This window comes from Daucus carota, chromosome 3 (assembly GCF_001625215.2).
Source record: "Daucus carota subsp. sativus chromosome 3, DH1 v3.0, whole genome shotgun sequence".
NCBI classification, from domain to species: domain Eukaryota; kingdom Viridiplantae; phylum Streptophyta; class Magnoliopsida; order Apiales; family Apiaceae; genus Daucus; species Daucus carota.
This window is the reverse complement of record NC_030383.2, coordinates 44,489,802-44,514,984: the sequence shown is the minus strand read 5'-3', so window position 1 is coordinate 44,514,984 and position 25,183 is coordinate 44,489,802. Positions and strand designations below refer to the sequence as shown.

The 25,183-nt window shown below is 35.3% G+C and overlaps 3 protein-coding genes across 6 annotated transcripts; 1 reads left to right on the top strand and 2 right to left on the bottom strand.

Annotated features, from left to right (window-relative positions):
* Window positions 1-2,461: 2,461 nt before the first annotated feature.
* Window positions 2,462-3,832, top strand: LOC108214184 (transcription factor MYB44). The gene has a single exon (XM_017386027.2). It carries the CDS (start codon window positions 2,569-2,571, stop codon window positions 3,514-3,516), a length of 948 nt encoding a protein of 315 aa, XP_017241516.1. The 5' UTR covers window positions 2,462-2,568; the 3' UTR covers window positions 3,517-3,832.
* On the bottom strand, window positions 3,729-15,319 carry LOC108214182 (probable cadmium/zinc-transporting ATPase HMA1, chloroplastic). 4 transcript variants are annotated; one of them, XR_001805530.2, is made up of 15 exons: window positions 14,601-15,268; window positions 13,430-13,580; window positions 13,152-13,336; window positions 11,875-12,021; window positions 11,518-11,713; window positions 10,569-10,681; window positions 9,505-9,743; window positions 8,515-8,620; window positions 7,494-7,661; window positions 6,663-6,879; window positions 6,158-6,345; window positions 5,996-6,082; window positions 4,762-4,959; window positions 4,617-4,666; window positions 3,729-4,136 (listed from the first exon to the last, which is right to left on the bottom strand). XR_001805530.2 is itself a non-coding variant. In XM_017386026.2 (14 exons), exons 1-13 carry the CDS (start codon window positions 15,114-15,116, stop codon window positions 4,780-4,782), a joined length of 2,493 nt encoding a protein of 830 aa, XP_017241515.1. In that variant the 5' UTR covers window positions 15,117-15,268; the 3' UTR covers window positions 3,729-4,136; window positions 4,762-4,779. The 4 variants fall into 4 exon arrangements, 3 of the variants coding, with proteins under 3 accessions (XP_017241515.1, XP_017241514.1, XP_017241513.1); XM_017386026.2 differs by lacking the exon at window positions 4,617-4,666; XM_017386025.2 differs by lacking the exon at window positions 3,729-4,136 and having other exon boundaries at window positions 4,534-4,666.
* Window positions 15,320-16,062: 743 nt separating this feature from the next.
* On the bottom strand, window positions 16,063-24,794 carry LOC108210514 (protein MRG1). The gene is made up of 11 exons (XM_017381838.2): window positions 24,578-24,794; window positions 23,472-23,525; window positions 23,327-23,340; window positions 22,019-22,164; window positions 21,775-21,810; window positions 21,607-21,647; window positions 21,102-21,206; window positions 19,738-19,826; window positions 19,338-19,507; window positions 19,077-19,161; window positions 16,063-16,419 (listed from the first exon to the last, which is right to left on the bottom strand). Exons 1-11 carry the CDS (start codon window positions 24,716-24,718, stop codon window positions 16,329-16,331), a joined length of 972 nt encoding a protein of 323 aa, XP_017237327.1. The 5' UTR covers window positions 24,719-24,794; the 3' UTR covers window positions 16,063-16,328.
* Window positions 24,795-25,183: the final 389 nt, after the last annotated feature.

Here is a 25,183-nt window from a genome sequence, read left to right as displayed (position 1 = left end):
AAAAAGCGCCTATAGTTCAGGGACTTTAGAATTAATTTTCCCGTTGAAATAGGCGCATCCGTGTATTTATTTGAAAGTGCAGGAAGAAGGCAGAATAATATGGGCTGGTACGACGTACGAGTAAACAGAAAAAGGATACGTATCTCTACTAAATAATAAATGCCTCTTTTTTCATCTCTATCCCTCAAATAATAAGCTTACTTTGAATAGAACTTGTTAAATGTCGCTGCTGCCAGTTCATGTCCCCCAACGACTCATCTTTCTTGTTAGTCTTATCTCCTCTATCCCCCTCTTTATTCGCGTTAGTTGTACCACTGCTCCATTAAACTATTTTTTATTTGTTTTTCAAACTAAACTACTCTAGTAGATCTCATAAGGAAGGATCAACGAAGGTTAGATATTCATGTTGCATATGCTTCTGTGTATATTACGATTCCAATCCGTACACACCCAAAACCAGGTGGTGAACCGTGCACATTTAGAGCATCTCCAACCATCTAAAATCATTGGCTAAAAAGTGAGTTGACATACCTAAAATAAAAAAAATAGCCAACAGCTCCAAAATCTCAACTCCAACCATGCTCACCTGTTGTCTATAAATTTAGCCAACCTCCTATGGATGACTAAATTTGTCGAACCTCTACAGGTCTGTAAGAAAATCTGTAGGAAGATTGTACATCATTTATTACCATATTGAACTGATATATTCTATTTTAACAATTTAAAATATTAATAACATACTATTTTTAAATTATAGTCAACCAATATAGCCAGTACCATTGAAGCAAAATGTCTTACAGGTTCAGCAAATTTTACATAATGTCTTACAGGTCCAATTTAGCCGACGATTATAGCCAACGCCGTTGGAGATGCTCTTAAACCGGATAAATTTATAAATTTTTATTTCAAAGGGTAGGAGTGAGGAGGTCATTATAGTAATAGTATAATTACAGGCTGTTCTGACACTGACTAGAACTGTAGCCTATTTTATCATTTTTCCTAACTGATTCGGCGACCGTACTTTGTCTTGTTATGCCACCTCCTCTTTCCACTTATTTCTCTTTTCTTTTTCTACTTATTTTAACCACCAGTAGTCCAGTACATTCGTACTCCACCGAGTAAAGCCAGACACCATTATTTGGGTTCAAAAGAGTAAATGAAATGCCCCTGTTTTTCGATTCTAAAATTTAATTGTTTAAAACCAATTTGTTCATCAATCCAAAAATTGAGGTAAAAATCTTGATGGTCTATTTTTTGATTAAATCAAAATAACTTATTAAAATTCAGACGAATTTTCAGTAATATCAGACGGTGCAGGGCTTGTCGATAAAAAACGGAAAGTCTACCGAAACTAATACAGCTGGAGTAGCATTGCCATGTTTTCACAGTTTTCCCGTTTAAACTCATAGGCTTACCATTCACTACAACTCTACTGCTAGGCTATCTAGAACAAAATTTGAAATAAATACGCAGTTTTCAAAAACCATCTTTTGAAATGATTAAGTGGAGATCATGGCCAATATGATAGGCTCCTTCAACGGGATAGGGAGCCTTTGCATTAACGCTCCCTTCTAATCTTTTACTTCAAAAACGAAACGTATTTTTATCATGATTTTTACCGTTACTATTTGATAACCGTACAACAATTTAAACAGATAAATAAATTTTTTATTAATTAATACAGTAATAGTAGAAAAGAAGGTACTCCCTCCGTTTCTTTTTTCTTTTCCTGTTTGTGATGACGGTACTGTTCATAACATGAGACAAATTACTAATTTACATCTAATCTATAAAATTAAATATAGTCATGAGTGATCTTGTTAGATTCGTATTCACAAGTATTTTAATACGGTGAAATTTTTATATTTAATGCTACTACGAAATGAAAAATATTAATGATAAAAAATGTGTGTTGACAAACGTGAAAAGTCCAAACAAGAAAAGTATTTAAAGAAAAGTATTTAGAGACGGAGGGAGTATTGTAATGAGGATGTCTAGAAGTCAATAGGTAACACCGGTCTAAATTGATGATGGCGTAACAGCATTATATCTAATCGATTGAACAGCTGGGATGAGTAAGACGACAAAACAAAAAACTAAAATATCTGTTTTGTGGTTACAGAAGTGTGTTAAATAAAGGAAACGGAATGGGCATAGATGGAAACGGAGAAAAGTGACGAAGGACGTTGATTCATGAGTAACCGAATTGAAGAGAGGATGAGAGTGGAGGACGTTGTATAATGTGAGTATGAATGAATAATAATAATATAATATACATCTGACATGATGATGATGGGACACGTATCCTTTTTCCAGCTGTTTCCCATCCTTCTCTAATGCAACCGCTTTCCTGGAACTACCCTCCCCCCGTTTCTTTTTCTCTTCTTTCTTTCCGTAACGGACCCCCCTTTTACCGGCTCCACCGGTCACCCTTCTCCCTCCTATTTATACACATACCCCCACTTTTCTATTACACTCTCATCTCAACACACAGCACAATCATCTCTCTAGTCTCTCTCTCTCAGAAAATACAACTACTATACAAAACTATCATCTATCTATATCAGCATGTCCAACACAAAGAGAGATGTGGATCGGATCAAAGGTCCATGGAGCCCCGAAGAAGATGATCTGCTTCAGCAGCTTGTCCAGAAGCACGGCCCCAGAAACTGGTCTCTCATCAGCAAATCTATTTCGGGTAGATCCGGCAAGTCGTGTCGTCTCAGGTGGTGTAATCAGCTTTCTCCTCAGGTGGAGCATCGGGCTTTTACGCCGGAAGAGGATGATACCATCATCAGGGCCCATGCTCGGTTTGGGAACAAATGGGCCACGATAGCGAGGCTTCTTTCGGGCCGGACTGACAACGCTATTAAGAACCACTGGAACTCGACCCTGAAAAGGAAGAGTTCTTCTATGGGCGCTGATGACTTCGCTCATTTTCAGCAGCCGTTGAAGAGGTCGGTGAGTGCCGGGTCGGGTGTACCGGTTTCCGGGCTTTATTTGAGCCCCGGGAGTCCTTCAGGATCCGATGTGAGTGATTCCGGGTTGTCCCGTTTGTATCGTCCTGTGGCGAGAGCAGCCGGGGTTTTCGGGGCACAGGTGGAGACGGCGAACACGCCTGTTTGCGTCAATGATCCACCGACTTCCTTGTCGCTTTCTCTACCGGGGATTGGAGTGGATTTGAATGAGCATTCTAATCGCGTTTCTGAGCCCACTCATGTGATTGAGCCGATGGAGGTGGTCGCGGCGACTCCATCGCCTGTGGCGGTTGTACAGCAGAATCCGTTTTCGATGGCGTCGGTGTTGAAGAAGCCTCCTTTGAGTCATGTTCCCACCAGCCGTGAGAAGGCAGAGTTTGTAAAGGAGACGGCAGGGGAAGAGAAGGAGAAGCCATTTGTGGCGTTCAATGCGGAGTTTATGGGGGTGATGCAGGAGATGATTAGGAAGGAGGTGAGGAATTACATGGCAGGACAGCAGCATCAAACTGCGATTGGAATTGGTATGCACAGTGAGTGAGAATGAGCAGGGCAACAAACAAGTTCTTGTTTTTAGTTCTCAATGTACAGATGAGAGGAGGGGGGAAATGACAGCTGCTTGATCCTTTGATCATCTCAGCAAGAAGGAAGAGAAGCAAATGTGGAGAAGCAAAGCCAAGAAAAAGCCTAAATGGAGAAAATTTTGAACATTCAATGCAATCTTTATATCTATAAGCAAGCAAGAAGCAACCATGTTTAAAGTTCAAATCTTTTTTTCTTTTTTCTTCACAATAGGTTCTAAATTCTAATCAATCTGGAATTCTGTTGAGAATAATAATAATAATATTTCCCTAGGATATTATGAATAATCACTCCAACTATGAAACTAACAAGGACAGGATTCAATAATTCCACATTCCACCACTTGATCTTTTAACTTAGCAGCTGACCTGGTTGAATTTACCCGAGGATAAAGAATTGGTTTTTGGAGCAATCAACCAATCAAGGTGGAGTTTCTACAGGATTACAGACAAATAATCATCTTGATCCCTTGGTACAAATAATCATCTTGATCCCTTGGTTCAGCAACCTGACTCATCGAATGTAACATGTGCCAACAACAATGATCGGCTACCCAATCGGTTGCTAACGTTACCTGCCCTGCATAATATCAAAAACAACTATTTAGCCTATCCCTGATAATTAATATAATGTCATACCGGATGCCTAACGACCCAACTCTTCCAAAGTTTTAGTCCACAACCCAACTCCAATCAAACGGTAGTCAATGGTAGTTGTGTTTAAGCTTTCGGTGAAAATGATATTCTCAACCGTCTAAAAGTTTTTCCTAAATGCCCATCAATACCTACCCAACTAACAAAATTAACTACTTACTAATCAAATCTTCAAGATTTTCATATGATTTTTCTAACTACTTCCAGATAACTCCCTCATTTTGTAGTAATGCTTTCAATTGAATGTTAGCCACCACATCAGCTTTAAAAGCACCCTGCTAACAGAAATAATCACACATTTTCGGAATTTCTGGGATACAAGATGGGAACAAATTTCTTTCATAAAAAAATATAATCTCCAGGGAAGGTAGAGACTAATTTACAGGTAGGATTTACATTATGTTACCTCAAAACTCCTGAATACTTATTTCCAGCCAATAAATGTACTGGTACTACCTGTTGAGATTTGCGTTACAACTCACTATGACCATTATTTCATAAACTGAAAAGACCTATTACCCTATGGAAGAAAACAGTGTACAAGAGCTTACAATTTGAATTGATGTTAGCTACAAGGATACAGCCTGGATGTTGTTCTGGTTGTTGTCCTGCTTCCCAAGGCCCATAAATCCATACTTCAAGTTTTGAACATGGTGCATGATATCCTCCTTCCATGACCATGTCGGGTCATTCAGAGCACGAATAGAATTAAGACAAACTAGAAGAGTCCCACCTTCATGCAACAGTACCTATTATAACAATAATTGAGACTTTTGAGAAAGCAATGGAACTGTGCAAAAAAAAAAAAACAGTTTCTAGCTAAAGATTAAATACGACTTAGAGCAGAACATATATATTGCACAGAAGCATAACTTTAATATCAGGCGAAGGGAACCTAAAATGCTCCAGCTAATAATATGCGCATTCACTGAATTTCGGCGAATTAGTTACACTATAGTTCATTTTACTAGGTGCTATATGAGTTGGTATAGATACTCGGACCTTTATATTCTTCCGGTAACTTAACAATTATTTTAATTTTAGTAAATTTTAAGTGTCAGAAACATCTACAATGCAGACTAGCAATAGCTGGTATGAAGGGTAGTTGTGTTGTATTTTATGCTGGATTAATACAGACATATAAGTCCGATCATTTCAGTTTAATGGTCAATTGATAACCATACAACTTGTTCTAGAAACTCTTGCTTTATGTCAGAGCCTTCTCTCGAGCATTCTGTCTCATAATAACCAATAAACCTTTAAAAGCAGCTTTCCCAGCTTGTAATCATAGTGCGAACTGGGAATTAATGACACCTAATTAAGATAACACCTTTATACAACTTTACTAGGATAACTACAACTTTCTCACTATCAAGGAAAGAACAGGAAGCATATAGGCTAAAGTGCAGCCTAATTATGTTTATAGTCCTATTAAAAGTTAAACTTCCTAATTCATTTTGATACTCTCATTGCACTATTTAAACATTTTTTCACTTTTTAATTACCAATTAGATAAGTGAACACATCTAGTACGTCATCAGTAAGTTTATTCTCTAATATTATCAACACTCATCTCAGCAATACTTTAATTTCTTTGAACAAACAAATTACCAATGCAAAGCTTTCATTTTCAAAGCAACTCACTTGATGATTATAACACAAAAAAAATTGTCAAGACCAGAAATAGGACAATCATTTTAGGACAGGCTAGAACACACACACACATGCATATATAGAGAGAGATTGAATAAAGAGGTATCAGAAAGTCGATGCAATTTGTTGTACCGTTAGCCACAGCGGAAGAAACCCCATCACTGATGTAAGAGAGGCTATACCAATGCTAAACAATGCAAGTGCTACATTTTGTTTCACCTGCAGATGGAGACCTGGATATAAATAAGTAGAAGGAAAACAAGATTCCATAGAACGATACATTAGAAAACATACAAGGGAAGCTGTTTGGTAAGACTTGGCAATACAGAAGGGAACGGCAGAAATATTGTCCTGCAGTAAAAGCACATCTGCAACAGCTATAGCAGTTGCACTAGCACGTTGAGCTAGCACAATCCCTACGGTAGCAGCAGCAAGGGCAGGAGCATCATTGATACCGTCGCCAACCATTATAAGACCTCCCCCTGTAGCCCATCATGCAAACTTGTTATTAAGAAATTTGAGAGTAATTAGTAATTTTCCAAGTTTTTTCATAAACTGCCACATACGATGATGCCAACAAAAAGGAACTGAAAAGCTAGGAAAGTCCATATAAAACTTTCGAAATGTACATGGAACAAACGTGTTTGCCGTTATACCACATGGACCATTAAACAGGGTTATATACATTTTTTTTGGGATCAATGAGATCAGCTTGTAGAAAAGACTGAGTGTATACAGTTCATAGTGTTGCTCAAAACATAGTGTCATATACCTAAATAACATCAGTAGAGACATTTACCTGTGTCTCTTGAGATACTAGTCACATGATTTAGTTTATCCTCAGGCTTTAGGCTACAATGAACTTCATTAATGCCAACAGCTTTGGCAACGCGCCAGGCACTTGACTCATGGTCACCAGTTAACATCATTACATGAAGTTTTGCTTTTTCTTTAAGTTCTGTAATAACATCAACTGCCCCATGACGAGGCTTGTCCTCGAAGTGAAATATTGTTACCTGCATATGGCGGGTAATAGAAACATAAGAGCTGTACTTCAAAATTCCAGTTTCCATCATTTGAATTTTTCAGACAGGAACTGATTGTTTTTGTTTGCAAGAAAATGAACTTTTCTTTCCAATGAAAAAGGACATCTTATTCCCTTCTTCACATCTTGCGGTTTAAGATTATGTGTCATCACCAGTGATATTAAAAGAAAGAATGTAACAAACTTCCTTATATATTATGATTGTTCCGTTGCTTATTGCAGATAATTATTTGTATATCAATTTGTTTTGTAGTTATTGACAATAATTAAAAAAGTTGTCGACGGTTGAAATTTATACAATAAAAGAGAAGCGAAAAATGCTCCTTCATAAATTTTAACACAATCTAGGAGCCTTCGGGAATAAAATTAAGGGATTTCTATATCAGTTGTGGTTACTTGTGATCAGAAGTAAATAGGCATCAAGTGAAGGACTTCACTACAGAGTACTCTCTGAGAAGCACAATTGTAACTTACAAAGTGCAAACAATGACATGCAATAACAGAGGGTAAAAAGGAAGCATACATTTCAAAAAATTGAGCACATTGGTCCAGGTATAGTTATTTTATAATTTTAGAACTTCTCACCTTTCTATTATTGATGGACAGAGCAGCTCGTACAAGATCATTTCCGTAGGCAGAAGTGGTTACAGCTTCCTTGATCTTTCTCGATTCATCGTCGGACTTAAATAGTGAGGCAACATATTCTACAGAACCAAGTGATGCTTTTACTAATTCACCACCTTCAATTGCTGGCTACAACATTATAAAAGATTTATGTAAATTTCTTAAAAAGGAGAACAAATAAGATATGTAAGGAAAATTAGAATTAAGGGAGTATAAATGTGTAAATTCTAGGACAAGGTTCCAAAAATAGTACAGATGCAATTATATTATAGCTATACGTACTTGGATGAAGTCGATAGGCTACAAATAAGTATATCCGCGATGCATGAACTAAATTATTATTCCCTCTGTTTCAATATACATGTCTACTTTTGAAAAGAAAAAATGTTTCAAATTAGTTGTCCAATTCAACTTTCAGTGCAGGGTAGTTCAATATTTGTATTTTCAAGATCAAATTTATAACATATAATTCTAATTTATATTTCCAAGATCAAGTATGTCCCACATATCATATTCTGTCAATACAATAAATATGACTATAAATCAAAGTTTTCTACGGAAGTTCTTAATATGCCTAATTTTTAAAAGTGGACATGTAATTTGAAATGGAGGGAGTAACACCTAAGGGCTTTAAAAATAGACCAATGCTGTCACTACTATAGCCAACTTTCTATTTCAACCTGAAGGATCATGTCGATCATAGTCAGACAAATTGCAAACTATTGGCACATGCTGCAAAACTCTAGAAATTGTCTACTTCTGAGGTGACTACAACATCATATTGCTGAGATAGATATGAACAACAAAACAATGCAGCACAAAAGATTCGAGATCTGAATGAGAACTAGAAAAAGAAGACTACCTCTTAAAGAATGAAAGAGGATGTCATCAATTTGTCAAGGCAAATGAAGAGTCTGAGTAACATACGGTAAATTGACATATAAATTTCTTGTATATATATGCCTAATCCACGAAAAGTTACCTCCATTCGTGACAATGTTGCAGAAAGACCTCTGCCAGGCAAATTTACAAAGCTTTCGACTGAAACAAAAGGAAGGTCTTGCCCGGCACTGTGATTTACAACAGCTCTGTAGAAAACAAAAATAAAAACTACTGAATAAGTATTACTAATACAAATACCGGCAAATAAACACAAAGAGGATGCATATGACAACTGATTGAATACTTTGAATGTTTCGTGATCTTTAAAAACAGCAAGGATCCAAGCCTGAGATGGGCAATTCTTGAAACATTTATTATTAATTGAAAAAATCATGTTTTAGGTGTCATTGCTTAATTATATACTATCATTTATTCCGCTTCTCGACTTTTTCCACTTTATTGTGACATTCTATACATCTTAAACCTATCTCAACTGTTTAGAAAAATATGCCTTGTTAAATTGAGCTGAATGACTAATGAAGGGGAAACATTAACTACTTGTAATGTTACAAGGATAACATTAATCTCAGTCTGCTGGACTTTCTGACAGTTTTCTATTCACTGCCTGCCAAACAATGCTAACGCTTTAGTCAGTATGTTCTACTATTGTCACTTAATTTTAAGAATATCTTACACACAAAGTGGCCTCTGAAAGTGGGTCGATAATAGAATTCAAAAATATCAGAAACTTTGCTGCAAAGCTGATATCCAAGTGGAACAGTGATAAATTAGTCAGATTCTGGAGAATAGCTGAGGTATGTACCCAGGACCATAAACCACCAACATTCGCTTTCTTATGGGTCACAAGAATCACAACATAAATTTGGTTTGCAGCCAGATACCTAGTAAACAAACTCTCTTGCTCAAACTTAAAGGAAGATGCTAGAAACTGTAACTGTTATCAATTATTAAGTAAAATCTCCACATAATCAAAATATCACTATCTCACAAAATAGGTCTCAAAATATGTACAATAAAAAGAACAGCCTTACAACACGAACAAGTAAATAACAATTTAAAGTAGTACTACCTTCCGATAGGGTGAGTAGTACCCTTTTCCATAGCAGCTGCCACCGCAAGAGCTTCTTTCTCACAGCTAGGGACGCAACAAGAGACAAAATTCTTTTGATTACCACCAACATGTCCATGTACTGGTTCAATAGCTTTACAGGTGAATTCTCCAGTTGTCAGAGTACCAGTCTTGTCAAATGCAACAGTCTGGCATGAAGCTAGAGCGTCTAATACATGCCCTCCTTTTAGTAATAAGCCCTAAAAACAGTACATGTCAAAAACTAGAACACTATGTTGTATGTCACATTAGAAATCCTTTAAGTGCAATAGATATATTGATGCAGCATTTTTTCTGATATAATGATAGGCTAGGTCAACAAGATGAAGTTGCAGGGATGGGATGCCACATAAGCAATCTACTTCTGTGAGAAGACATATAATGGAGCGGGGTCCATTTCGCCCTAAAAAGTGCTAGACTTTTTAGTGCTATTTGTATGAAATGTTAAAGATATAATATATGTTTATCCTTAATTCGACAAGAATTTGAATGAGTCGTGAATCTTGGGGGAAGAAAAAGTCTGATGAATATGTCGTTTCATGAATACTTCAGCAAATGCCAAAAAAATAGGGCACAACATTGCATGTCACATTACATATCCTTCACATGCAATAAAGTAATGATGCAGCATTTTTCCTGATATAATGATCGGCTTTGTCAGCAAGATGATTGCAGGTATGGGATGCCAGATAAGCAATCTACTTCTGTGAGACAGACATATAAAGGGGTGGGGTCCCTTTCGCATTTAAAAGGGCTATCTTTTCAGCGCTATTCCTATGAAATGCTAAAGATATAATATATGCTCATCCTTAATTCGGCAAGAATTTGAATTAGTCATGAACCACCTGGGGGAAGAAAAATTCTGATGAAAACGTCGGTTTTAGGAATACTTCAGTACTTGACTCAAGAATAATAATGTACAGGAAGCTTTTAGGAGAGACATACTAAACCAGATCATAATATTTAAATTATAAGATTACAATCCTTAGAACTCCATTAAAACACTAAAACCAATATAAGTTTACCTTTTTAGCACAAGCACTGATTGCAGTAGCATATGCCAAAGGAGCTACGGCCAATGCGCAAGGTGATGCTGCGACCATAAGCCCTAACGCCCTGTAGACTGACCCTCGGCAAACTACATGATCAACCAAACAATACAAAATCAAGAAAAAATTAAGTCACAAAATCAAGAAGAAATTAAGTCCAGCTCCAACTAAGAACTCAAGAGGCTTGGAACATTGACTCAATGGACTTGGTAACAATGTAGTGGGTCTACCAAAATTCTAACAGTTGATTATTGAGTAAATTGCATAGTTGTTGTCGTACTTTACATCGATTTTCAAAGTAGTGGCCAGGCTTTCAAATTTACATTTTAATGGCCAGATTTTGATTCCGCCTTTCAAAAGAGTGGCTCCTGTTAACATAATCAGGTTTTAAATTGCATAATTGATTTTGATATATTGTATTGTATTGTATTGATCATGTGGTCCAAAAACATGGCTTAAATGCGGAATCACTCTTTTGAAACCTGATTATGTTAACGGGAGCCACTTTTTTAAAGGGCGGAATCAAAATCTGGCCATTTACATACGAATTTGAAAGCCTGGCCACTATTTTGAAAATCGATGTAAAGTACGGCCACAAGTCTGCACTTTACTCTATTATTCTTGTAAATTAAATGCTTAATGAAGATAAACAATTTACTGAGGTACTATTGTCAAGTGAAATGCAACTTGATCTTGAAAAACAAATCAGTTACCCTCCTCAGTTAAATGATGTGGCACTAAATCCTTGCTAATGACACGTCATGTCAGATTATCATAAATTTAATGATCTCTACAGTTCAGCATAGTGACTTGGGAAGGCCGGAAGGGGTGCATTTCCTAATTTAAACTACTAGAAAGATTTGTAATTTTGCAGTTGCATGAGTGTTCACTGTTCAGTAAAAGTATAACCCAAACTCAGTATTACCTGTTGTGCCAATAAATGGCCACTTGAAAAGAAATGGCCCAACAAGGGCAATAGCCACTGACAAAAATACAACTGTTTTGCTGTAACCTTCTCCAAATCTATCCAGCCACCGTTGAAGCTGTGGCTTTCTCAATTGAGCTTCTTCTGTCAATTGTACAATCTTGTTCAACATCGAGTCTTTCCATGTCTTTTTTGCCTAATTATCATAAGAAAATCGAACTGCTTCTTGAGATAATAATAAATATAAAGATTAATAATTAAACCTGAGACTACGTCCATTATCAGTCCCACAGCCATTTTCTCAAAAAAATAAATAAAATAAGAATTGATAGAAGATAACCGAACCAAGTCATGTACCTTTAATATCAGCATACCGTCTAGATTTCGAGCACCACCAGGGATGCTGTCCCCAACTATCCTTTCCACTGGTTTGACTTCACCAGTCAAGTGCTCTATAGTAATTGTTGATCTTCCTCTGAAAACTTCACAATCTACTGGCACCGACTGCAATAATACAAGTGTCACATTAAAATGCTTTCACATAGTAATCAAGCAGAGACTTCTATATAGCGATATAAGGTACAAGGTTTCATAATATGTGCGCTAAAATAGTAAATTAAAAAAAAAAATTGTTCCATACTCCATCCTTATTTAACAAAGAAATTAAGTTCATACAATTTGATACTGTGATAACTAAAATGGTTTCCAAAGCTTACAGTTACTTAAACATGACAACTGCCTTAAAATTTTCTGAATAGACCAATTAAACCATTATGTTAAACTTAGTTGTTATTTAAACCTTTAAATGACATCCCTTTTATTTTGAACAGTAAAGGGGAATAATATAAAATTAAATTATTTATATAAGGATGAATGACAAATAATGGATTTCAAATAGGTATTTTCAACACTGTCAATTAATATAATTTCTGTTTTTTTTTTTGCTTACAGATAATAATATCACACATATATGTGAGACAGATATAACAAATATTGAGGATGATAGCAGAAACTCTTCCCAACCACAAGCTCAACTTCTTTAATTTATGACCTAAAATTAACTGTATTATGGTTGTAGATATTATTCAATTGTTTCTAAAGTTTCTTAGTACATAAACGATATATAAAAGCTGCCATCTACAATTGTTCAGTTAGTCAGTCTATCCTTGGTAAACCCTCAACCGCTGTTTGCATGTAAATCTCGACTCCAAATGCATATATGTCTTTAAAAGTCAAGTTACCTCAATCGCGCCATTATAGATAAGCAGTGTCAACTGTATTTCTTTAATTAATATTCCTGGCTTATGTCTTTAATAGTAATAGCAAACATATTATTGCCAGTAACGAATTTATATCAATCAACAAACTGGTACCCTAACCTTCTTTTAATTCTAAGTCCTTGCTAGCTTTCATTATTTATTTAAAGGTCACTAGAGAATCTCTATAAATATATATGGTATACAAAAAAAGAAAAAAGATATGTGTCACCTCTACTAGTGAAGTCTGATGCTGCAAACAAAGGAATTTATAGGAGCATATATATATATATATATATATATATATATATATATATATATATATATATATTATAGCATATAGATTTAGATGATTATTGAAGCAACACAATTACGGACCTCACCAGCTTTGACCAATATGTACGAACCAACTTCTAAGTTCTTCACAGGGGTTTCATGGTATGTCAAATCAGAGAAATTAAACGTGTTTTCATTGTTTAAGTCTAGCACAAGTGCAACGTCCGGATAATTTTCTTTCAACTCCCTCACATCAACCTTTGAGCGGCTGGTAAAATACTCCTCAGCTGCAACCATTGAATATATAACAAGTTAGGAAAATGTAATGCTCTTGTGCTAAAGGAAGCTACCTTTTTAAAGAATTGGGTTTAAATACATACCAATGTGAGACAAATTAAACATTGTAAGAAGCAACCCCCCTTCTAATGTGTTACCCATAAAGACTGATGCAAAGGCTGCAAGAGCCATAAGTACATGGATATTAATTTTCCCACCGGCTATATCTATGAGAGCATCGAATGATGCTGATACCTGAGAAGTAAAATGTCCCACATATATAAATCAGTTGACAGAGAGATCTTCAATTAAAGAAAGCAACATAAATTTTGATTCTACATGATGCCCAGACATAAATTTTGACATAAGCATGTATGATAAATAACAAAAAACTGACATCTAAACTACAAATATAAAAACAAAAAAACAACAAGCATGAACCAGAATAGAACCAGAAATGACAACTACGATTGAAGAGCGGAGAAATCCCTCCTCACAAAGCACTATCATATTAGAGTCATAATTTTTGAAAATCATATAAAATCCGAAATTTATTAAACTTTCAGGATTTTCGCCTGTTTTAGGAAATTTATCTTATTTGTTCCTCTTCACACTATCCCTTTGTATCTAGGATATCTTTTATGACAAGGTTCAGAATTTCTTTACGCCTCTATAACAGGGAACTTGCAAATGATTGCCAACTTTTTTTTCTGTTTAGAGATTCACACTTGTAACGCAAAGAAGATAACCAAAAAGTCAAGCTATATCAGTATTGTGACATTTCGACTTCAGATTCACACCTTCCCTCGCATAGCCTAGGTGTCACGACTTATAATTTTGGCAAATTGGATGGTATTATTGTAATGGGAACTAGTCTAACCTAGATGAATTCCTAGCCACATTACTTAGTGAACAACAGTTACATTATGCTTCAAACGTGTTTGTGCCACATTTGGGATGGATTTTTAATGTTCTAAACACGATACAAGTCTGAAACACTCAACTATTTCGTACACATATACATTTCAAATTTCTATTCCTCGTATGCAACCCAAACTGCTTGATAATTGCACACCTCTGCATTACGAAGACCCCACTCATACACATAAAGGCATATTTCTCTAGCACACGTCATAAATAGTCACCATAAGCATATATCAACATTACAGAACCTAGTCCTCCTGTATAACATATGATTCTAAGCATAATAATACACACAAACAATAATGAACGATTAGCAGTAGCAATAAACAGAGAGGACAGGAAGAGTGTTACCGCAACTAGAGGAAACGCAACAGAAGTAAAAAGGAGCTGAAGAGACTTGACATGCTGCTTAGCAACCAGGTAAGGAGAAACAGCAGCTGCGAGAAAGAGCACAGCCGAGCAGCAACACAGCTCCAAGTTCTCTCTTAAGAAATTAGCCGCGTCCGTCCATCTAATCGTCTTAGCAAACCGAACAAACGCCTTCTGCGACTCCGTGAGCTCACCGCCACCGTGGTGATGGTGGCTGTGATGATGGTGATCATCGTGGTGGTCGTGATCGTGGTGGTGGTGGTGGTGATGGTGATGGTGCGAATCAGAGGAATTGACGACGAATTGGCGACGACTACGGGAGAGATTGAGGAGAGAGAGTGATGATTTGGGAGGGAGATTTAGGAATAATGGTTGGTAGTGAAATGATTTGAGTGAATTGAATTTGATTCTTCTTGTAGGCGTTGATAGGGTTGTTGTAATTCTGGAATAGGAGAGTGTGGTGGTGATTGAAGTGGAGGAGAGAGCGAGAGTTTCCATGAATTACCGATTTTAAGAGTCGTCTTCTTGTTGTTCAAGCTTGATTCATTCTGGAATTGTTCTGTTATTAGCCGCCAAATTCATACAGTTTTGCTGCTATTTTGGTATGCACATCATGTCCTCATTTCCCCCAATTATTTCATGCTTCATGCTCTTTTTAATCCATTTCTTGCTTTTTCATATTGGGAATTTGGGACTACTATACTCCAGTACTCCACAGTTTAAAAATTTAAGTAAAAAAAATATCAATTATTATAATTTTTTATTTTTGCAGTGAATTGAATGTTGTACGCTTTAATAGTAAAAAATACCAATTCTCTGTGTCTGATACTAACTGTTCTGTTCAACTTTTTGTGATCACATTAATTAAAATCTAATTGGAAAAGAATTTTATTTATTTATTGATATATATGATAACAATAGTTTACCCTTAGACCACTACTAATAATAATTATGATATGGAACATGCTCTAGTTTAAGACCACTCCCGTAATTTACATGGAAATTGTGTTCAAAGGATGACTAGCTTATCACACGCAATAGGGGGTATTCTACACCACAAATAACATGGCCTACAGTCCAGGATGAGTGATCAAACCACACGCCCAAATTTTCTCCTATCCATGGAATGAAAAAAAGATAAAATAAAGTCCAAAAAGACGTGGGCAGCTTTAGATATTTGATAATTATGAATAATTTTTTTGTTAGGAAAAAATATTTTTTTTTTTGTATGCATACAAATATCAGACATGGACCAAAGAAACCAACTATTAGCAACCCATCCCCATGTCATGCTACCGACTTGCACTAAAACAGCTATGAATATGAACTTGTTTAACTAAAACATCACTGACCAATTTATAACACTGCAACACTTACATAACGGAAATGATAAATCCCATGAGGACTTTCACAAAGAGAACTCAATTAAATTGCAATGATAAAATGAAAAATAAAAAAGGAGTGAATATAGTTCCCTAAAATGTGATTATTCAATAATTGAAGGCATTTTCCGAAAATTTAGTTCCTCCAAAGGTATAGGGAAGATGATTGAACTACTGTTACAAGTTACAGTTACAACAGCGTACTGGCTTCTGTTTTGCACGATCCTAAAAACAATATCTCAGATGCCAGTATGGTTGAGAAATAATCGCAAGCTTTTGCCATCTGACAAGAGCTACTAATGTTACACATAAGGTGGACCAGAGCCCTTCAGTTATCTTCCTCTTTACCACATTCTTCAGAAGCTTTAGATCCATCATACATAGAAAGGAAAAATGTACTCTGATTCCTCTGCATAAACCTGCACCAGGGAAAAGCTTTGTCACACTATACTAAAACAGATTCTCTAATCCAGTGTCATTCGATTAAAGTTCAGGCCATGATACTTATAAGCATACAACACTTCACAGCAGACAAGGGCAGAAACTAGGGGTGAGCATTCGGTTCGGTTAACCGAAAACCGTACCGAGAATAATTTCGGTTCGGTTAACCGATATAAATATTTCGGTTCGGTTTTCGGTAACCAAATTTTCATTTTTCGGTTTTTCTGTTTTCTAACCGCGGTTAACCGAAAACCGAATGGTTAACCGAATTTCCTATGTTTCATGAAAATTTTAGTATTTCAGTTAATAAATTCAGTTGAATAGCTCACACTCTCAGTACTACATATACCATTCTGATCTCATGTCTCAACTCAACAATCAGTCCTCAATCTTAAATATGCCACTATGCGCTTCATTCTCAAACAAGCGAGGTAAAATCTTAAAAGAAAATAGGATTCAGTTTTGTATCTATGGGTGTCTATATGTTTGAATCGAATTTTTGTATTTTGAAATTAAGTTTGTGGCTTTGAATCTAATTATCCATGTGTGTATCTGTACTTCTAGAATTAAACCCCAGATCAGTATCTGTAATTTCAGTTTGTCATGCTTACAGTGAAGTTCTATATTCAAGTATAAAAGCAAACTTCAGTGGTGAGACTTGATGTTTTTGTCCTGGACATACTTTGTATCAACTCAGTAAAGCAAAATTCATATTCAGAACCCAGAAGTAAATTCACAGAGACAATATGAAAACAAGACAGTCTGATTCGGTTTTTATATTCAGTTTTCGGTATTAACCGAAGATTATAATTCGGTTCGGTTTTCGGTAATTTTTTGGTTAATTCGGTTTTGGTTATCCGAATAAAAATTCGGTACGGTTCGGTTTTTACCGAATGCTCACCCCTAGAAGAAACAGTAACAAATAGGAGATGGTTATGACCTAGTTCATACAAGGTTGATACTTAGGGTCGTTTAGTTGGGTGGTACCAGGAATCAATTATAAATATGGAATCAACCAAAACCAAACCCATACCGTGTTTGGTTGAATTTTTTTTATTCTCATACCCATACTTTAAAACCCATCAGTTATGAGTTTTTGGAACCCAAGGGGAGAGGTGGATATGAGATGGTGGTATGGGTATCATTTTCAATGTTGCTTTTTTATTCTTCCGAAAAACATTTATAATGATAAAAAAATTATATGTATAAATAAATGTTATTAATAATAATAAAAATCTGGGACTTGCCATGTATACTACTTTTTGGATCTTATTTACAAATATACTACCCTCTCAAAAATCTTTAAAATATACTATCTTTTTAATCTTATTTTCAAAAATACTACCTTCTCTAATTCATCTTTTCATTTCTTTATCACTTATCTCTCCTCTCTCACCTCACCCCCCTCCCTCCCTCTTTCTTTCTCACCCAAACTTACGCACCCAGCCTCCTGGCCCACCTTCATCAGTTTGCGGCGTCGCTGGGACTGGCCGCCGCCACCGCTGCAACATCAGTCGCGACCCTCCCCTTATTCCTCCGGCTACCCATCAAACAACCAACCGCCGCTGTTGTGTTTCGACGCGGCTTTGCTCCCCTCAGCTGTCTCCCCCCGACTCAAACCCAACAGCCTGCACCCCTAATACTCCTCCGATTTACTCCCCCAGGCCCCAACACAACAACACAAGGACACAAAACATAAACAGTCGATATATACACACGCGGCCACAATCAATTTGAGTTTTACCCTCCCAATTGCTGAGCTTGAAATCAGATTGTAACCCTAAAAATGTCGTCTGATATGTGGATTTAATGTAATTGATTTTGAATTTTGAGTTGTTTCTGAGTTGATTCCTAGTTTGTTGTTGTAGTTGCTTTTTAGGTTGTAATGTTTGGCCCCACAGGGGTTATTATTCTGTCTCATAAACAGTCGATATATACACACCCGGCCACAATCAATTTGAGTTTTACCCTCTCAATTGCTGAGCTTGAAATCAGATTTAACCCTAAAAATGTCGTCTAATATGTGGATTTAATGTAATTGATTTTGAATTTTGAGTTGTTTCTGAGTTGATTCCTAGTTTGTTGTTGTAGTTGTTTTTTAGGTTGTAATGTTTGGCCCCACAGGGGTTATTATTCTGTCTTGCAACCGGTTGCAACTTAGTATGCAAAAAATTATAATTTTTAATTTTATTTTTCAAAGTTACATTTCTGGTTGCATATGGTTGCTGGCAGTTGCAGATATGGTTGCATATGCAACCATCGTATTTTTGGAAATATTTTCAAAAATATAGTATTTTTGTAATTTGTTTTAAAAGGTAGTAGTATTTTCGCCAAAAATTCTTTTAAACTTGGTTATGTATAAAAAAAGCCCTAAAAATATTAAAAATATTTTACCTATAAATAATTAACTTAATCAATAATATAATAATAATTTAAATTAAACAGATTCATTCTAGCACTCAACCAAATACATGATATCAGAAATAATACCTCAACCCAATACCACCCTAAGCCGATTCGTGATTCCAACCCCATACCGCTCCACGAAGTCACAAACCAAACGACCTTAACCCTAAACCCTTAAATACTAAATCCTAACCCAATACAATGTAATGATAAAAATATGCTCACTTACTTGAGAAAGTCGTTCAATTTCTGCTTCAAGTGAATAAGTGTATCCTCTTCCAGTTTGATTTTTCCCAACAAGTCAGGCAACTTAACTGAAAAAGCCAACTTGCATCAGAGAGCTAAAAAGACAGCAGAGATGACCAAATTGTGAATATCCTTGTACTGTCAATATATGACTCGATTCAATTTTAATTACAGTCAGCAGGTTTCACATGATGACGGTTTAAAAATAGAAGAAAAACAAAAAATCAGGTATCTGTGAGCATACCAAAGAGGCGTAGCAGATGCTCGGCACCATATGTAGCAGATGGGGAGACATCGCCAACAACTGCCTCAATATATTGTTGGCGTTCTTTCTTGTACAGAAGAATAACTGGCAGCACTTTGTTAAAGTAACACAGTAAGCCATTCATAATCTCCTGGGACTGATCTGTCGTCCTATATATACATTTTTTATAATTTAAAAAGAAAGCAGGGGTAATAAAATTAAAGAGATAAATCAATAAAAATGTTTCAGCTGGTTCATCTAACTAGTAATCTGCACTTCTATGATACATGTTTACCACTCAATACAATTTTACATAAAAATATAATGTAAGGTACATTTACTGAGACATTACCAAGTAGATAACCAGACAGTGAACTGAAGGTAAATAGACTGCACTTACATTCCATGACTTCCATCTTTTAAAGAGTTGTATTCCACGTACTTTGAAATTATAGTATCAACATTAGGGGAACGAGGAAGTTTAACAAGCTGCAAGAACGGATTTTGGATCAGTTCAGTCCTGCAAAACTCTTGAGTCCCAATAAAAAAACACTAAAGATGGCAACTTCTTTTGGATTTAGCACACACTTTTCATCACTACAGAGAATCATGGTCGAAAAGCATGAGCGTACAAGAGTTAAAATGGAAGTGAAGAAAGATTCACAAATAGAACGGATTATGAAATAATATTATAAATCTTTCCCAAAATCTGCAGGCTAAACTTTGACACTTCCATCCAGATATGGAACCTTCGTACAGTTGTACTTGTCTTTCTATTTTACAGAAAACTAATAATTTTATAATAATCTAAAAAATATGTTCTTGCAGGTCATCCATTTTGCAGAAAATAGTTTTCAATATTGAAAAGAACCCAGAAGGCAAGAACTCCACCTATGTGAAAGATCAGCTTGATGGACTAATAATATAGAATGTTGTAAAATTACTACTAGCACCTAGGAAGCATGAGTGCGGGAGCAGCACGGGGATAAGGTCATACGGGAATTCAGCAAACTAAAATATATGGGGATTCGGTGGCAGGAGTTATATTAATATATTTAATATATTGCGTATACTTCAAGAGTTACATTTATATTTAAACCAAATAATCAAGTAAATAAGTTCCTTATCCTTAAAATTTACATAATAATTATTTGATAACACAATTGTTGCATTATAAAGTAGTTCACTGATTAAGTAATCAACTAATTACATAATTAATTATTTAACAAGAATCCTAGTGCACCCAAGAATCCAGTGAGGCATGTGGCATGTGCGTGGCATGTTCCTGCTTTATAGACTAGCACGTAATGATTACCGCAGAATAAAGAAATATAGACAATCTGAAATTAAACTAGAATTAATATATATAAGAACAAAATATTATTTTGGTATATCCTGACATATAAATCACTATAATGCTTAATTCACAACAGTGTCACACTATATAATAGTAATTTCATAAAATATTTTATTGGTATTAGATGTATTTTTCTCCATATAATTATACAAATACTGGGTACCTTTGGTACATTTGACGGGCTTGTACATCTTAATCAAAAAAATCAAATAAAAAATTAAACACAAATCATCAAGAGAAATTCCCTACACATGAGCAATTATTGCAATTTACACTAGATAGTTAAAAACCAAAACCATTTTTAATTCACCGTACCAATTTTATAGTCCTGCATACCAGAATCAAGTATTGTATTGTATGGATTTTTGACAATTTAGATTACTCAAAACAGCTAAAAACAGAGGTACCTTGTCTTGCTGAGTGATGGATTCCCAATCATCAACTAATAGCTTCTTTAGAGTTAGGGGAATCTGAATCTTGACGGGCTTTCCTACTTGGCCATCATCTTCTTTCTACCAATAACACAAACCACTTTGCTCCATTAGTAAACAGTCTTCCGTTCTTTGCACTGACTAAGAAATTGGTTAAATATTCTAATCAAACATGTTAGCAGGTGTAAATCTAAGGGCTCTATACAATAACCAGCTTAAGCTATCATATCTATTGACACAGAGAAAAAGGTTCCTGCAAAGGCTCAATATATGATAGACAACAAAGCAAACATTCAAATCAAAATTTTAATCGGAATTCATTCAGTTAAAGTTAATTCAAGTACAAATGGAATGAAAAAACTATTCAAAGTCTCTGATATACGTAGACTGACCATTCAAGAAAGAGTTACACAATATGCAAAAAAATGGGGGAAAGAAACAAAAAGAGAAGTACAACATGCTATCACATTTTAAAACAGACCTCAACTTCTACATCACTCTTTCTCTTCTTCCCTTTTGTGCCTGCGAAGAAATGTAGGTAAATTGAACTAAAATTACTGATCAGTGTCAGGATATCAAAACACAACAGAAGAAGCTAAGGTGTTAAAATAGTTGGACACAAGAATAAAAGGGTGAAAAGGTACAACACCAGTATTTCGTGAATCTTCTTTTTCCAATTTTGCATCTGCACAAGACACACATAGGAGGAAAGAGAAAAGAAGTCTTAAGATAAATACTGGGAAACATAGATTTTTCTAAAATGTTGTCAAACATATATGTTTTGGTCCCGTAAATAAGGTGAACTTGTTGAAGGATTATAAAATTTGAAGTAGCAAAAATTACACAGTAAGCTAATAAGTAATTATATATCAAGATTCAAGTCAAAGAGGTACCAGTTGAGGCTTTTGGCTTTGTGTGTCCTGCACGTGCTGATTTCGGATTCTTGTCTGCACCCTGTTTTTTGTCAAGAGCCTGCTGCTTCAGAACATTTTCTTCTGTATTTTTCATTAGGCGGTCCTTGCCTACCCATTCATCCCAACTGTTGGCAAGATATCCAAGCTTCAGAAAATTTTTGTCAAGCTCAAAAATTGTTGTCAAAGAAGAACTGTAAGACTCAGATTGTCACCATGCTGACATATGTTGTTTCCACAGTGAAGCACGTCATAGACCAAAGATACTTACAGTTACTAATTTGACAGAATTATATTAAAAAATATACGGGTAGTCAAAAGTGACAAGGAGTATAATTAATTTAGATCTACAAGCTTTTCTGGAAAACATTGCCAAGTGGACAACTAACTATGGATATGGGAACATCTAACTAGCAGAATGCAGGACATAATATGTAAATTTGAATTGGCGACCCACCAACAAATGTGGTCAATTTTGTATGGATATATAGATCACTCTATATCAATCAAGTCTACCATGATATGCGGGGATTACAATACTTGTCTACGTAATAAATCCCTATTAATATAACATAATGGCCTAGGACCAAAAACAATTAGCTTATTATATATAACCTGCATATCTAATTAACTCCTAGCCTCACATATAAAATACAGTAAAATATATACATATATACACTATTTATCTCCACACAACATGTATTTAAACTAACTGATAACATATAAAAATTCTTTTTTATGTCCAGTGTTGTTTCCGATCATAGCAATTTAGCTCTCACAATCCTATGGGCTATTTTCAGTTATTCAAGTATATGCTCGAGTTTCCTAATTTTATCATCAGAATTTCTGTAGTACACTAAACCATATTTGGTGCTTCGCCCTGATTGTACTTGGTAATTTCCCAATTAAGGGAACTTTTTCTCCCCTTAAATGGAGTTCCCCAGATTCAAAAAAGGGGGTGGAAAAAAGCCTTCCAGTCCATCTATGTGTCCACACTCCACATGATCCTTCGTGGTTTTCCCAGGATATTTCTAGCTTTGTTACTAATCAACAGATTACAGTAATCTGTTGCTCACATGCTTTCAGGGTCAAGAGGCAGAAGAGTAGAAAAACATGGGAACATATGTGCTAATAAAACAAAAAATCAGAGGGAAGTAATAATGGATAAGCAAATTTGGAGACTTCCACATTCATACAGCTATAAGATTGACCAAGATACATTTGTTCCCATGATAATTTTGACCAAGTTATGTTCCTCGATGAAAAGATTCTAAAGAAAACGATACTCACTTTTTATTCCAACCCTGCAAATTAAGAAGAAAATACATGTCAAGCTCTCTATATCTGGCTGAGAAGCTGTCTACTGCATAAACAAGATGTCTCTAATATGAAATGTTTGCCAGGGGAGAGACGTAATTTGAATTATAAAACTTACAAGATAATGAACGAAGTATCTCCACTCACTCTTCCGTAGTTCAGCTTTTTGCACCTTTCCAAAGTAAAATGATAAACACAACACAAATTTTATTAAGGGTCAGATACATTTATTGAATTCTAAGAATACCAGTGATTGCAGAATCAGACTGCAATGTTTACAGAAAAACACAGGGGCTAAGACACATGGGCTCCAATATGAGATGGATGCATACAAGATTAAGGTCCTAGACGGTTATACATAAGAAAATAATACAAATAATGCCAAGCACAAATTTCTTGAAAAGAAAAGTGTGTTTAGTTAAATAACATGGTAAAAATACTAATTAATTCATTTCAAGATCTCAAAAACAAACTCAAAAAACTCGAGGAACTAATTGATCTATACTTTATGCTCTTATTCTGGAAAAATGAAAAACTCAGAACCTGCCTGCAAGCACAAGAAATGCAATATTTCTATACAGATCAAGTGGCCAAACATAATATGACTATGGTATAAGAGAAGAAGCAAGTTGGAACTGATATTATTTAGTTTTTCAAATGTTAATGCACTAAATGAAATACAATTTATAAGCAAAAACAGGAATAATATATATAATCAAAGTTATTCCGTACACAGAGTTTGACAACTGACTATACGACAAAACCAAATCAGTACTCTATTGATTCGTTTCCGACATGACAAAACCATCACAGCAAATCAAGAGCAGACGTCAAATCTCAAAATAGGATATACATACGTCAATAGAATGAGAATGTATGCTGCACGGTAACCTTTAACATATAACTATTTTAGTTCTATACATGTAAAAAACAAAATTCACTACTCAATCAGCAGTACAACGACACACACATATATCGATAATTAAGGAGAGTTGACACGCTTATGGAGAGAAAATAGAACAGTACACATATAACACCAACACTAAACAAAAATGAGTAAAACCTAATTACATATCATCAATTGTGTTTCAATTATGGTATATCCACTCAACGCCCAGTCCAATTACGCCAATTAAGGAGCACGGATAATTCAAAGGCAACATATACATACAAAATCATATACTCATGATTTAGCAAAATGAGAGAGAGAGAGAGAGAGATTACTTTGGCTTCGTAGATGCGAGGGCCGTGATAAGCGAGGACTTTCTCGCCTTCTTGGAAAAGACCGGAACTAGATTCCGGCAAGTCTCCATTGAAATCGTCACTGTCAGTGGCTGAATCGTCATCCTTGGAGCTCCCTCCCATCACCCCAAAAACAAAAACGTTTTCTTCTTTTGTTCTCTCTTAAGAGTGAAGAAGAACAGCTGACAGGTGACTCTGAATTTGCGTCTGTTTTTTCTGTTAAATACCTTTTTATAATAATAATTATTACTCCCTCTGTTTTTTTTATATGACGCTTTGACTTTTGGCACACATTTTTAAGTGCTTTGACCGGGTAGTTAAAAATATTATTTTTTGAATTTTCTTTTTTTGAATAAAAATTTTGATTATATATTATTATTCAGAAAAAGAAATTTTGAAAAATAATATTTTTAACTACCCGGTCAAAGCACTTAAAAATGTGTGCCAAAAATCAAAGCGTCATATAAAAAAAAAACAGAGGGAGTATTTTCTACTGCGATGATAATATATTTTCTCCCGTATAATTCATAAATATATTCTGAAATAATTATAACTGGTCTCGTATCTGTAAATAAATATAACAATTAA

Bases quoted from the DNA above. Each gene is read 5' to 3' on its own strand.
- LOC108214182 (XM_017386024.2), bottom strand. From the start codon at position 15,116: ATGGAAACTCTCGCTCTCTCCTCCACTTCAATCACCACCACACTCTCC. The intron at 11,714-11,874 runs GTACATGACTTG...TATGATAATTAG, and splicing joins ACGGTATGCTGATATTAAAG to GCAAAAAAGACATGGAAAGA. The intron at 7,662-8,514 runs GTAACTTTTCGT...ATAATGTTGTAG, and splicing joins CAACATTGTCACGAATGGAG to CCAGCAATTGAAGGTGGTGA.
- LOC108210514 (XM_017381838.2), bottom strand. From the start codon at position 24,718: ATGGGAGGGAGCTCCAAGGATGACGATTCAGCCACTGACAGTGACGAT. The intron at 21,207-21,606 runs GTCTGTTTTAAA...TGTTATTGGTAG, and splicing joins AGAGTGATGTAGAAGTTGAG to AAAGAAGATGATGGCCAAGT. The intron at 19,162-19,337 runs GTATGCTCACAG...TGGCTTTTTCAG, and splicing joins GCATCTGCTACGCCTCTTTG to TTAAGTTGCCTGACTTGTTG.
- LOC108214184 (XM_017386027.2), top strand. From the start codon at position 2,569: ATGTCCAACACAAAGAGAGATGTGGATCGGATCAAAGGTCCATGGAGC.